We start from the raw sequence: 13,858 nt of genomic DNA, 5'->3' as shown, positions 1-13,858 counted from the left end.
TACCAAATATTCCTTCAGACTGGCACAGAACAGACAGAACAATATATCATTCAGCTCAGTCCACCTGGTTGTGCGGAGTGTGGAGTGGGTGCCACTGCAATAATCAGAGAGGGTGTATTCATATGATTATAATCAAATCATTAGTTAATGAATAAAATGAATAACTCATAAGAAAATACCATTTTAATTAATTTAAATGTCCTTATATGATGAGTCGAATGAAGTGACAGCTTTCAAAAATGGAAAAATGTATAAGCTGTAGAGATTTGAAGGATACATGAGATGTGTGCGACATGTAGATCGGCACCACAAGTGTATTGCTGCCACCTCCAGCAGCTTGCAGGAACCGGCTGGAGCTCAACAGCGTTTATTATTTGAAATTGAATATCTAATTACATATTGATTGATAGGAATCGAATACTGGACAAGTCTGTTCTTATACAGGTGGCACAATGCTAGTCGCAATAGATTGTACAAAAAGGACAAAACCGCAAGTTCATGTTAAAATTAACCTGAAAACCACTTTCATGGACATCAAGTTGTGCGTGGAGGCTTCTGATCTCTAAAATATGCCGTAGGACCTCGAGGTAAAACCTTGCACAACATCCCTGGAACAAAAGTCCAAAAATGCATCTGGAAAAAAGGTGTCCACATATATTTTCTGCCACATTTTATAAAGCCACAGCTTTTAAAGCATGTGTCTGTGGAATTAGTACTTAGAAAGGACGTGTTACTTACCGGCGTATCTACATGCTTTAATGGCAGCTGAGGAGTGGGAGGCTGGAGAGACAAGCAAGAGTCAGCAGGTTAGTCATTGTTTCTTTCACGCCGATGGAAGAAAACAACATTGTCAATGAATGGATGAGAAAGAGAAAGAGAGAGAAGAGAGCGTGAGACTCCGCTCCCTCTTCCTGTGTCTGGTTAACGGTGATACAGCAGACACTCACTCACATTATATTAACCTCGAGGGAAACACTTTGCCTTCTTCTCTCTCGGATCCATACACACTTCCTCCCTCTCTCTTGTGCGCACGCGCGCACACACAAACACACACACCAAGAAGACAATTATTTTCCTGAACTGTATCGAAGCATTTTCACACATTTATTGATTTCAACCCATTCAAACATGTAGGTGTGGACATGATATCAGCTTTGATACTATGCAATTGCTTAAAAAAAATAAAGGGGGGGGGGGGGAGCTGACAGAGAGGGATGACAGAGAGAGTGAGGGAGAGCTGACAACAGCAGATTTTGATGCTCATTTAGTTTTTGAATCGTGCATCTGGAACTTCATTAATACCGCAGGTTCATAAAGTGCTTCAAAAATCAAAACCTTGTCTCTTAAATTGTGCATCAATAGAGGACGTGAGCATGCGACAGAAAGTGTGCGACACACAACCACATACACACACACACACAACCTGACAGTGATATGTGTGGTTAAGGCAAATCTCTTCACGGAGTAAAGCACGGCGTCTTGTGCACTATAAACAAAAGCGGGGACTGTTTAACAAGCAGCAGCAGTCATTTAAAAAGGCAAACGTCCAAAGTAAATAAGTGAAAAGCAGCTAACTACAGCCTGGAATGTTCCTAATTTGGTCATATTATTGGTAGGTAATCATGGAAATATAAAACAGGACTGACTGCAGCACTTTTTATTTGGACTTTACAGAAGATTGAGTAGAAATCAGGACAATGATCAAATTGCTCTTCCTGCTGCTTTTCTAATCGCGACCTGCAATTCGCTGAGTGTGCGGCCTTTAGAGAAGTGGATGAAAATTCCCATTTCAGGCTCATTAAAGCGAAAATGACTCAAGCCTCCGTGTCGCAGTGCATAAATCACTCGTAGAGGAAAGGAAAATTATCACTTTGACTGCAGCGCAGTGTCTGCCCTTCTTTAAGTGTAGCTTTTAAATAGCAGCTTGGACGTGCCAGACCTAATCAGTCAGTTAGGGTTCAGTTTTCACGAAGTTCATTACTGTATGTACTAATTCATTTTTGTGAATTTCCCGTTAAAGACGGTATCTATCTATCTATCAATCCCAAACTAGAAAACAGAAGTGCATTTTAATTTTACAGCTAATTCGTATTACGACATCTAATGCAATCGACCCAGGTTTCCACCCTTGAGGTTTACACACAATAAGATTTCCCAGACGTCCCTGCATCTTTTTACGATATTATGTGCTGCTTCTGATGAAGGACCTAAATTCTTGGCAAATTTTTTAAACTTACCGACAATCCAAATACAGCTGGGACCATGCAATAAAAATATAAAAACTGTCCATAATGGTCATCAAACTACTACTCTACCATAATCTATCATCTCTTGTTTGTTTAAACAGGACATAGTGTGTGTTTGACATCTTCCTTTGAGGAAGCTCTTACAGTTATGGCCCCTGACCTTTGACCTTGCTGTGCTCCCTGTGTGTGTGTATGTGTAGTTTTGCCACAATTCCAGGAAGGCTCACAGCATTACGAAGCAGCTTCTTGAGGTCAACGAGATCTTTAAAAGCTTCCTTTATGTCACACGTTTGCAGCACACACATTCACACCTTACACTCACCAGTTCATAGTTGGTAGTTGTTTGACATGATGTGGTGACCTGTAAAAGAAGAAACACAGATTGCATGTGGGAAGAAAAATGCACTGCTATATCTGATCTGACCATTAAAACAAAGCAGAGGAGTGAAGTATTATCAAACAAAATAAGTGAGTAGCATTTTTTTTTTTTTTAACCTCTGAACTACATTAAGACAGTGGTTAAAGAAGCTACTGTGAGAATTGCACTTGTTTTTGAAGAAACGGGGAGGGAGAGAGACGTATCTGAATGTTTTCTTCCTGAATGCCTGAGTATTCCCCAAATCGCTCTCAACAGCACAGAAATAACCACAAGACCCTTATGACTGTTCCTTTGCGTGGGAAACACGACAGGGCCATTCCAGGCAAGGCACATTTGGTACCAGAGTCACATTGGGAGAGAACGCTTCCTGTGAAAACAACTCAACATTGAAGTACAGCAAGCATCTACATAATGCTTCACATAGTGCTTGTCCCCATCAGTAAATAAGAGCGTCCACGAAAAACCTTGTCGCAGTATGTGGCATTACGACCCTGGTGTCGTGACCTTCTCTGTGACTACAGCATCTCTTTTTGTCTCATATTGAAACTGTTAAACAAAGCTTCAGTTTTTGAGTGAGTGTGTGTGTGTGTGTGTGTGTGTGTGTGTGTGTGTGTGCACTGTACAACGTGTTTTTCTTTCCTCCCTGAAACAACAGTGGGTTTCCTAACAAATGCGGCTGGGGGGCACACCAGCACTACAAAATGCCAAGTCCAGGGCCAGTACCTGTTGCCAGACCTCTCAGCAACAGTATCACTTGTCCCCTAATAATACTGTCGCCTCAAAATTAGAGCGGTATGGATTTCGTGATGTCGCAATACTATATGTAGCATCTTTAAATAGCAATTTTGGCATCACAGGCCAAAAACAGTTCGCTCAAAACATCCATGACATGCAATGGTGGCTCCTAATAGTCTGCATTACTCACTGCACAACCAATCACTTGTTGTGAAGCATTGACAGCCCGTCTCTGGCAACTGATAGAACATAAACATGCATGTGGGAGTTCACGTATGCATCCATGTGCACGGCTACAACGCCGAGTGTCCCAGGGCGTTTTGAGCTGATGTGTGTTTACAAGCCGTTTGGGTGAGAGCGTTCGCTATCAGCACACAACAGACACAGTCAAGGAAGGAAGCTGGTCTAATTACTTTTGCTGTGGGAAAACAAAAGACTCATTGACTTTCTAATGCTATCATCAAGCGTATCGGAATACAGTGGTTGGATAAGATCGCACCACCCAGTGCACGTCGATATGCAGTGTGATGGCATCGGTCCACCAATCGGTGCTGATGTGGTTATGTTCTCCAATAAAAACATGAAGCTGACCCAAAGTCAGCGTGTCTCACACTGGTGCTTTGTTCTGTTCCTGTTACCGCAGGCACTTGCATCTAGCAATGTGATTTACGTCTTCCAATCAGCCATTTGTTAGTAGTAAATGCCATTTAATACAATAAAACTGACTTTATAAGCCATAGAGTTATAAGCAAATCAGTACAAAAATCCCCCTCGAGGTATTGTGTCATTTAAGATTTTATATACGAATGGCTCAAGCCATCAGTTGCCAAGATGATGGTTTACTACCTAGGATTCAATAAAAAGCCAATTCAACCTTACTGCTCATCATTTTGAATGTCCACTTCAAAGAATATCAGTTGTTGCTGCTGCAGCTTCGGTAAAAAGGAGAAAGACCTTATGCAACGTGGAATGAAAACGCTGCCAATGTGTAAACTCAGTTGTCAGTTTGTTAGGCAAACACAGCTAAAAGGTAATGCAGCCTCTGGTAGCAACGCTACCTGGAGGCCAACAGAAGACAAGGCTGCTAGAGCCAGGAGCAGGAGGCGAGTCAGCTCACGCTCGCTTTTTCACTGAGTCTACACAAACTGGGGCCATTGCTGACATCCATATATCAGTGTTGGCGGTCCCAGTGGCCCTAGGGCCCACAGGGCTCATAGCAAGAGCGTCTGCCTTTATTTACAGCTGACAGGAGGCTCTGGTGTGTTCGCTGTACTGTAGCAAATGCCCGCAAATGTCCTGATGATGACTCCCTCAAGTGTTGATCAAAAGGTCAGAAGGGTATAGCTGCAACTTTCAGTTTGAGTAGCAGTTGTACACTTGTCCCTTTGCCACATGTGGCTTGAGCATCACAACGTATTTCTTTGAGAGCACAGCATTTGTGAAGAGCACAAACCGTGAATATTACTGTCCTGTTGCAGATTTAGTGAGGCAGAGAATGTGAGAACAGCCAGAACAGCAGACAGAGGGAAAACACAGACACTGACTTCATAATCGCACAATCTTACATTCCTTTCAAACACCGTGTCTCAGTGTAACTCAAAAAAAAAAAAAAAGAAATCCTCACCACATCGCCGTGCAACAAGGCGAGAGAACAACAGCTACCCCGACCTCATCCATATATGGTGGGCGCAGCTGAAAGCCACTCTAATACGGGCCAAGTGTGGTTTTAAGCAGCTCAGACGGATAAGAGAGTAGAGATCTCCAACAGGTCCTGCCACAGGCTTCAGCAGCCCAACACCTGAATGTCATTCGACGGCAACGCTTTGTGCACCTCCACCTGTGGGCCTGCATCTTGAAATCGCTTGCAAGATCAAGTTCAGCTAATTTCGGAAGCTCAATAGTGAGAAAAGCTAGAACCTGGCCTGTCCTGTTCATCTTTTCATTAGCCTGTTCAACATAGGAATGGAATTTCTTGGTCCTGCCAATTAATGCCATATATCAAATCCACATTTCCTTTTGCCATTTCACCCAAACAAGTACTGGATGTTAGACTCGTTTTCAGCGAGTGATGTTTTACAATGTACTAAATCCGAGAGATATTGTTCTATAACTCATCATTCCTGATTCTACTTAAAGTGAATGATGACATGATTTGACCTTTTCACGAGTTTGACCCCGAGCACTCATTCTAACAAATGAACCAGAGGACCACAGTGGAAACCCTCCAACAGTAAGAAAACAGTCATAGTGGTTTCAGGCCTTAAAAGCAGGGAGCTTATAATCCCACTGAGTCACGAGGGGCGCCTGGGAAGCCACTGAACTAGAACCAGGAGTCAAGCGAGCCACCGAGGGGCCCCTCAGCAATCTTAAACCCAGCTGGGAGGCCTCATTAGGGGGCAAATGGAGGTGAGCTGAGGCGGGACATTGCTGAATTACCCCCACTTAAAGGTCAAGTGTCTCAGGTGAGTCTCGACAGCTCCACGGCGCTGTCCCCCACTTTGTTGAGCCCTCTTCCTCCTTTGCACAGCGAGCGTGGATCGGTGAGAGCTTATAACGGTTTAAGCAAAGGTTCTGTTCAAGTACTCGAGCGGGTTTATACGGAAAAGGAGAGCGCAGAATGTCAAAGCGTGACTTTTGAAGGTCGGTCCGCTGCATTAAATCACTGTGTAATAAGTTAATGCACCGCAGTTTAAGACGGACAGTGATCAACTATTTTCCCTTCACTTTGACTCACTTCAAACAGGCTGGAACAAGCATCCTTTCTCCCCCAAACAAGAATATAAGAACAGCTTGCTCAGCTTGCAATCTGTGTTTGCCCTTGTTTGTCAAACAATGAGGTCATTTTCTACGCATTTAATGTGTCTGCAGATTTGATCTTAGTAGTTGTTGAGTTCTTGACTTTGTTTTTCCTTGTCAGTTCTCTCAGCCTTTAGGCAAAGCTGCAGATTTTTGCCCTTTTTACCCCTTCACCTCAGCAATTATCAATGCGATCTGACTTCAGTAAGTGATGGGACAAAGCGTGCGTTTGCCACTGTGCATAAATCATCTCATTTGCGCCATTAAATAAGTCTGCCATTGGTCCAACCACACTCCAAATTCCTTAAGCACTCGTCCTGCCCACACAAGAGCCACTGCCGCGCTGATGGCAGTTTGCCTGAGAAAGTAAATTCTTCATCTCTAAATGGGATCCAAAGAAGGACTGAAGCTCAAACAGCCCCATTGGAGGGATTTATACACCGGCTAAGTTTCTGTTTTACTTGGAGACCAAATTAATCCACCGAGCACAGTGTTGGGGGAGAGCGTTTCTGCTTTAACATTTTGACATAATGTCAAGTGTGTAAAACGCAGGGTTTGATTGGGTGGCAGCTGGCAAGAGCATGCTGGCAGTGTCAAGGGAGGCTGTGGATGGATAAATAACATCTGAAGTAGGAATTCAAAGGCGTGGTAAACTAATGGCAAAATAAAAGACGCAGAATGATGCCAAAATAATGCTCCATGGGAAAGTAATCATCACCGATGAACTAGGAAAATCTATTGTTCAATACCCGCTGCAAACATATTGTTTTTCCTCCAAGTGTCTAAACCACTTGGTGGATACTTAACCAAACACTGAGAAACATGCTCTTCAGTTTCGGCATTTCAGAGGCAGTTGCACCCAAACAGGATGGAAAAGAGCTGTATAAACAATTTCTTAATAAGGGTTTTTGTGTACACTGCCTACTAACGGTTTCCGCTGACATCCTTCCACACCTGGTAGCACAACACAGACAGGGAAAACCCATCCTGTGATGGTTGAACAAATGGCAAGACCGGGGTGGGATGAAAAAAAAAAAAAATCCCCCACGTTTCTCGGTGCTGGGAAGTCCACCAAGCGACAACTTCCCGGTGATCTCATCCACCATCTAAATCTTCTTACTACATGGTTAACGCACCATAAGCAAGCAGAAAAATCGTCCCATTGTCAATTGACGAGCACAGGTGTCACTTTTTACCGTAAACGGTTCAGACAAAACGTACCGCAACCTACAGGGGGTTATTTACAATTAGATTTATCATAGTGGATCGGCTCCTTATTCCAACTAGTTTGATTGTCAGTGAGCAAAGGTCCGCATCCAACAAAGGCACCAACATTACTTCACCTCAAAACCGACATGCCAATGGTGGGTTGGAGGCCCCGAGAAACTTCATCAAGTGGAAGCACAAGAGGCCAATAAGTATGGATCATTGAGGAAGCAGCTATTTGATCATGGTGAGTGGGGAGCGGGCTTTGGCTTGGCTGGTTTCCCCTCTTGTACAGTTACAACCAAATAACTGTGAGCTATGGATGACAAAATAGCCCATTAAACAAGGATATGATGAATATCAGATGTGCAATTGTGGTTCACTTTGGACACAGGTTGAAAACCTCCAATTCTGAAAGCCCACTTGGTTTAATTCAAGAGGGGCATGATCGCATATCATAAATGTTAGGTCATTTAATCCAGCTTTCAATCATGGGAAATGCCTCTTTTTTTGGCAAAGATTTAACAACCAGGTCTTGCAAATCAGGTGAGCTTTGGTTTTTCCACTTTGGGGGGTTGGGGGGGGGGGGGGGGGGGGGGACAGTCTGCAATAAAAAAAGTTTTAGCAATTTCAAAACTCTTCAAAGAGTGGGCGGTGCCGTGGAAGTTGAAAACAAAGCCTGTTTTCATCATTAGTAGATGGATGGTGCTGACGGTCTTTCAGTTCCTGTTTAATTAATGGTGGCTACAGGATGCTTTCTCCCATTTCAGCCCTAAAGGCAGAGAGAAGTGAGAATGAAGAATCATCCCCAACGGTATAGACACTGATTCATTCATGCTTGTCTATGCACTTTTCCTGAAAATGCAAACCTGAAAACAGCTCGTTTTCAGTAACCATTTCTATCAATCTAACAATCCTCTTTTAATTTTTCTTCCGCCTGTCACACCAACAAGTTGGTGGGTAGGTTGAGTCTGTGCTGATTTGGCCTTGACCTCGTATGTGGCTGTATGCTAAATGCCATCCTTCCTTCCCGGTGACTACCGCTCCTTATATTTGTAGGACTTTCCGGCGCATACTTTGAAGCTGACGCAGCAGAAGGATCCTGTCGTTTGTCACACATTCTGTTTGTCTGCACATCTTGTGAAGCCTTTAGTAGGAAATCTCAAAATTTAGTCTAAAAGAAAGACGACCTCACATCTGCATGCAAACATGTGAACCATCAGAGCCCAAAGTTACATGACAACATGTTTTACTGTAATACATGGTATTTTTCTCCAATCATTTCTCTTCGGGTTGCCAAGGTTTTTTTCCTCTCTGATACCTCAAAAGACGAACTGCTCTGAGTGAGACTATATGTCAATAAAAAATGGGAGAGACAGATAGTGGTAGAGTGAAGGGTGATGGAGCCACGGGGAGAGGAGCCAATCCACTGCAGCATCTCACTATGTGAACACCTTTAGGTCACTGTAGGAGGGATGACATGAGGTAGGGCCTTTTTTTTTTTTTGGCAGTTTAGGAAGGTTTCTGGGCAAACTGGAGAAAGTGGTAAAGTGTTTCCCTCAACACAGGAGACGATTTTGAGAAGTGTGATGCTGAGGCTAAAGATAGCTTTAAACTTTGCTCAAAACATGTAAAAAAAAAAAAAAAAGAAGTCTTCACTATTAGTGCGCGGATAAAATCTGCATTCCTGACTGTTGTTTAAGAGCTTTAGTGGGAGACAGGACCTGTTGACTGATCATGTTTAACTGTCATCCTCGTGTTAGCTCGAGGTTAGAGGTGAATGATTGTCATCGTCAGTCTGCACCGCCTCTCGGAAGGTGTCACAAAGTGTGAGAAAAGTGAAAGCAAAGCAAATATCACTCAAAGGAAAATTTCGGCAAACATTTCACTCGACTGCTGCAGAAAACACGTGTGAGCCTGCTGTGTTGAAACAGTAGCTCCTGGCCTCTCTCTCTCTCTCTCTCTCTCTCTCTCTGGCTCTGCCGCTGCGAATCACTATTCGCCGGGTCATGAAAGGCTCCTGACCCTCAAACAGCAACTCAAATGAACTTTCGCGTTGGCAGCAGCGTTCTCATGGGCGTGTGGTCACATTAGCTTCTACCCAAAACATGCAAAGCAAAGAATTTCTGCTGAAATCACATCCACAAATCCAGCGGATCTCATGCTAAAACAATCAAAATTCAAAAAGCTCCTTATTCTGGAAAAGAGCAGATAAGTGCACTGCAAGAACCTCACTATGCATCAGGAAATCTACTCTTACCTGCACACCTCACACTTTCTCTTCTCTTCCCCTCAGCCTTGTCTCTACCTCTGCATTCGCCCAGCCTTCAGACCCCCCCCCCCCCCCCCCCCCCCCCCCTCTACTCCAGGAATGAAAAAGGGAGGACCAAATACATACACTTTCCTCCTCCTCCTCCTCCTCCGCTCTCAATCAAAACAGCAGTAATTCCAAACGCGTGCCAGAGAGCTACTGAACTTGATTCTGCGTGACTCATGTGCACGCGCATGTGGATGTCTGTGCAGCCTCTGGACTCGAGCAGGATGCAGCCTTTTATACTGCTGGCTGGGCCTCCTCCTGTCAACTGCCAAGAAATTTTGAAACACACTATATAAGGCCAAGAAAGTGGCTTGGGGCTCCTTACGATTCCAGTACCCAAAACGAGAGAGCAAAAGCTGTCCAGGGGCAGACAGTAACTGTATCCCTCCCTCTGCTAACCAGCTCTATTTTCTCCCCCCTCTCTCTCTCTCTCTATCTCCTCCCTCGTTTTATTCAGCCTTCTCTGTAGCTGTTGACACTGACGGAGAGCGTGAGAGGGAAACAGCAAGTTTCCTCTTGTTGTTTCTGCGCTGCAGAGGATCTTCTTCGATTCACATTTGTCAATAGTGAATTCTGGTGACTGTTTCATTGTTATTAAGGGGGGGGGGGGCACGTGCCATATTCTCATTCTATTCTCTCTCTTTTTTTTTTTAGCTATTTCAAGTTAAAACTTCCTCCGATTATTGTTCTTCTCCGTAGTGTAAATAAACAAATTAAATAAGATAAGTTAAATGAGACCATTCAAATGATAATTTTTAGGTTCAACACTGACTTGTTCAACGCCACAGCAAATTTAATTCAACCACACTTAGACGATAGATTACATGACATGTAATATTTAATCAAAGTTACATCTAGTTTTAATAGGAGAGAGAGTTTATATTACATGGTGTCAAATTTTAAGGCAACAAGCTGTGTTTTTTGGTTAATATGCCTAATTTTTCAAACATTTCAATATGCAAATATTTGTTTTCTTCTCTTATGACCTAATTATAACCCAACCTTGTAGCAAAGTATTGGAATGGTAATCATTTTAATTTTCAAAATTGGACAACTATGAGGAAAGAATAACCAAGTATTTCATGTTTCCTATGTTATATTACATTTTTTTCTATACATAGAAGTTTTTATTATTTATTTTGTTATTTTTCGCTGTTGCTGACAAGAGAGAAAATGTACAGCTCCTACACAGCAACATGTTTTATGTTTGGGGTCAGTTAAACCCCTGAGAGGGTTAAAACTCAGTCAAAACCGCTAAATGCCCATTAAAAGCTCTATGAAAATTAATACATACTATTAATACGTATTTATCTTGGTTTCAAAAGTGACATCTTTGAGTCCACAAACTAATGTAATGGATTGTTTTTATTGCACATTCCTGAAATGTGTTCAGCCAGTTCAACAATCATAGAGGGAAAAAAAAGCTAATAAACAGAACCAATAAATGACTCTCTTGTCTTTATTCCTTAATTTAAAACTACACTGAACTTATTATATATTGCTTATTATAGGATCGGCACATTTAGAAGAACAGTCTGTGATTCTGCATACAGTACTAGCAGCACAGGTCAACTTTTATGGGTGGAAAGAAAACAAACTTCCAAAGAAATTCATCTGAAAGTTGGAGCAAAGTTGCAAAGCTGTACTTTTTCCTTGTTGACAGCCACTATGTACAAGATATTTGCCCATTATTTTCAGAGCAAACCCTGGAGGTCAACAGATAATACCAGGCGATCCCTGTTTTCTTAAATACTCTGGAGAAAAATAATTGCCAGCCTCCCGTTTGATGTTGAGCACTTGGCATTAAATTAGCTCTTGACCTCCAGATGAGCGCTGCCGTAGGGGCCATCAGTCATCTGCTAGCACCCGGTTATTAGGCTGCCCGTACTGTTTGTCTGCCAGCGCAGTCTGCCGACTGCTGCGCTGCATCTATACTGATGAAGGGCGCCACTATGGAGACGTGGCGTGACGGCTCTTTGATGTGACGACACAGACTTACCTCTGAGGAGGGGGGGGGGGGGGGGGGGGGGAGGCTGAGGAATGAGGAGGCTTGGCTCTCGCAGACGTGTGTGTCTCATCGTATCCTCCCCCCCACTCCCTTCAGCCGCTACCTCGCTCTCTTGTTCTACCTTTTTCACTTTCATGCTTGGATGGTTCCTCCCTTTTCCATGCCAACATTCTTGAATGCTCCTCATCCCTGCTTCTATGCACGTCTTGCTGTGTTTTTGGTCTTGCTCCATGTATTTCCTCCATTTGGAAGATAAAGCAGATGCAAAGAGGAGAACCTTACAAGGCAAAAGGCCGCGGCACTCTTAAAGGGCGACTTCGCCAATTTCCAACGTGCGTCCTCTGGGTTTAGTTTAGGGCAGGGGTCCCCAATGCGTCGAGCATGGGTAGATCGCAAGGACTTAACAAAGTAGACGCCAGCCCATCGTCCGTCCTCACTATGAAATTTGTCACTTGATTGACGTACAGGGCAGCCAGTCTGACATTTGACCTTTTCGGACACATGGGTCGCCGCGCATGCGCATGCTTCCAACGGCGCCAGGTGCTGCAAACCTGTAGCAAGCTAGCGAGTTAGCCTCCAATTTGTTTCTTTTAAACTTAAGAAAGGGTATAAAAAATGAGTGGGGGAGCTGGACAAAGTAAGAAGTGAAAAACGCACCGTTTCCATACGGGGGGGCAGTCTGTAACTTTCGAAGTGCGTTCGCCTCATCTGCCAGTTTCTCATCGCTACACCGAAGAAGGGAAATGTGGAGCGGCACTTCGGACTGTTTAGAAAAACTGCGACACTGACTTCCCTCCGAAAAGCGAACTGAGAAGAAGAAGAAGGGTGAAGGAGCTAAAATGTCAGCTTGAGGCTGGTTACCAGCAGCTACTGTCCGGACTATGAATCCCTGGCTGATTCGATTCAGTGCAACTCATCAGAGTAAGGTAATCACGAATTATTGTATTGTGCAATATGGTGGGTTCATGTAGTTATGGAAGCTACACCAACATATATGGTGCATATAAATAATTCTCAATACATTCTTAAATAAATAGATGTTTTGTATTTTTATCATTTTGACTTGGTCATTTTATAAGTAGCTCACAAACCAAAAAAGTGTCGGCACCCCAGGTTTAGGATGTATTTGTACATTAATGCTTTTAAACTTCCCTATATTAAAATATTTCTCTGCTTCCAGCTGAAAAACTCCAGTTGACATCATGCGGAGGACTTTTTTTCATCATTAAGAGTTCAGATTATGTCATCTGGGGGGAGATCTGGAAAAAAAGGTTGCCCGTGATTACAAACTCCATAGTGGGAGCAACAACATGGCGCAATCTGAACTGAAGGTTCCTCCAAGGGACGTCATCTGGAGGCGTTTTTCAGATAGAAGAAGAGAGATATTCATATAGGGAAGTCAGAGGGAAATGCCATGTACTACCATAAGAAGCAAGTTCAAAATTATTGAAAATGTTTATACTGTAAATTTCTGTTACATATTAGAAGTGCTCCTTCAGACTGTCCTCCCGTAAAATAAAAGCCGTTTGTAATAGCGGGTGATGGGTACGGAAAAGTCTCATAATAACATTATCTAATGTTGCACTCAGATGAAGGTAGAGGTAGGATCTTCCTACATGAGACTTGAATTGGGGCCCTGTGTAAAACTTGTGTTATTGCTGTTATTGTAACCAGTCACATGACGCACGCCGCAAACACATATGGGTGTAAAGGCTGAAGGAAAGACGGGTTGAAGCTAATCTTGCAGGGGGACAATGCAACATCCCTTGCAATAACTAATCTCTCAGCACAGACGTGCAGCATATTACATGTCGGACTGTTTCAATAAATCATTTGAGTATATGCTAATAACTATATACAGTGAGAGTTTTTTGGTAGGTGGTAAAATGCGGTTCCACCCATGGCTCTTGTTATATTAAAGGGCTTTTTGTTTTTAGCATGTCATTTGGCAGAGAGCTAATTAAGGGCCCCCTCCGGTTTTCACACATCCACACATGTAGGGATGTGGATCACGATGCCAGGGTTAAAACCTAGACCACTTGACCACAAATTCCGCACTTGGGCGGAGGCGGAGCTTTTTTTCCAAGTTAGGCTTAGTTCAGAATGTGCAGGACTGGACTCAGAAATCAGCTTTAACATCAGCTTGTAAGAGCTACACACACACACACACA

At 43.2% G+C, this 13,858-nt stretch overlaps 1 protein-coding gene across 8 annotated transcripts in view; it reads right to left on the bottom strand.

Moving 5' to 3' along the window:
• The window catches only part of tns1a (tensin 1a), a 74,781-nt gene that overhangs the window by 32,349 nt on the left and 28,574 nt on the right, over positions 1 to 13,858 (bottom strand). For 5 of the 8 annotated variants that reach the window (XM_067503054.1, XM_067503051.1, XM_067503053.1 and 2 more), the window contains exons 4-5: positions 2,569 to 2,607; positions 739 to 780 (exon numbers count right to left, since the gene is read on the bottom strand). In XM_067503054.1, the coding sequence (XP_067359155.1) occupies positions 739 to 780; positions 2,569 to 2,607 (81 nt within the window). Of the gene's footprint in view, positions 1 to 738; positions 781 to 951; positions 972 to 2,568; positions 2,608 to 9,622; positions 9,702 to 9,760; positions 9,908 to 13,858 lie in introns of those variants that run through there. The other 3 variants (XM_067503057.1, XM_067503056.1, XM_067503058.1) reach the window with 3 other exon arrangements.

This window comes from Channa argus, chromosome 4, assembly GCF_033026475.1.
Source record: "Channa argus isolate prfri chromosome 4, Channa argus male v1.0, whole genome shotgun sequence".
Taxonomy (NCBI): domain Eukaryota; kingdom Metazoa; phylum Chordata; class Actinopteri; order Anabantiformes; family Channidae; genus Channa; species Channa argus.
This window is presented reverse-complemented; position numbering and strand designations above follow the sequence as displayed.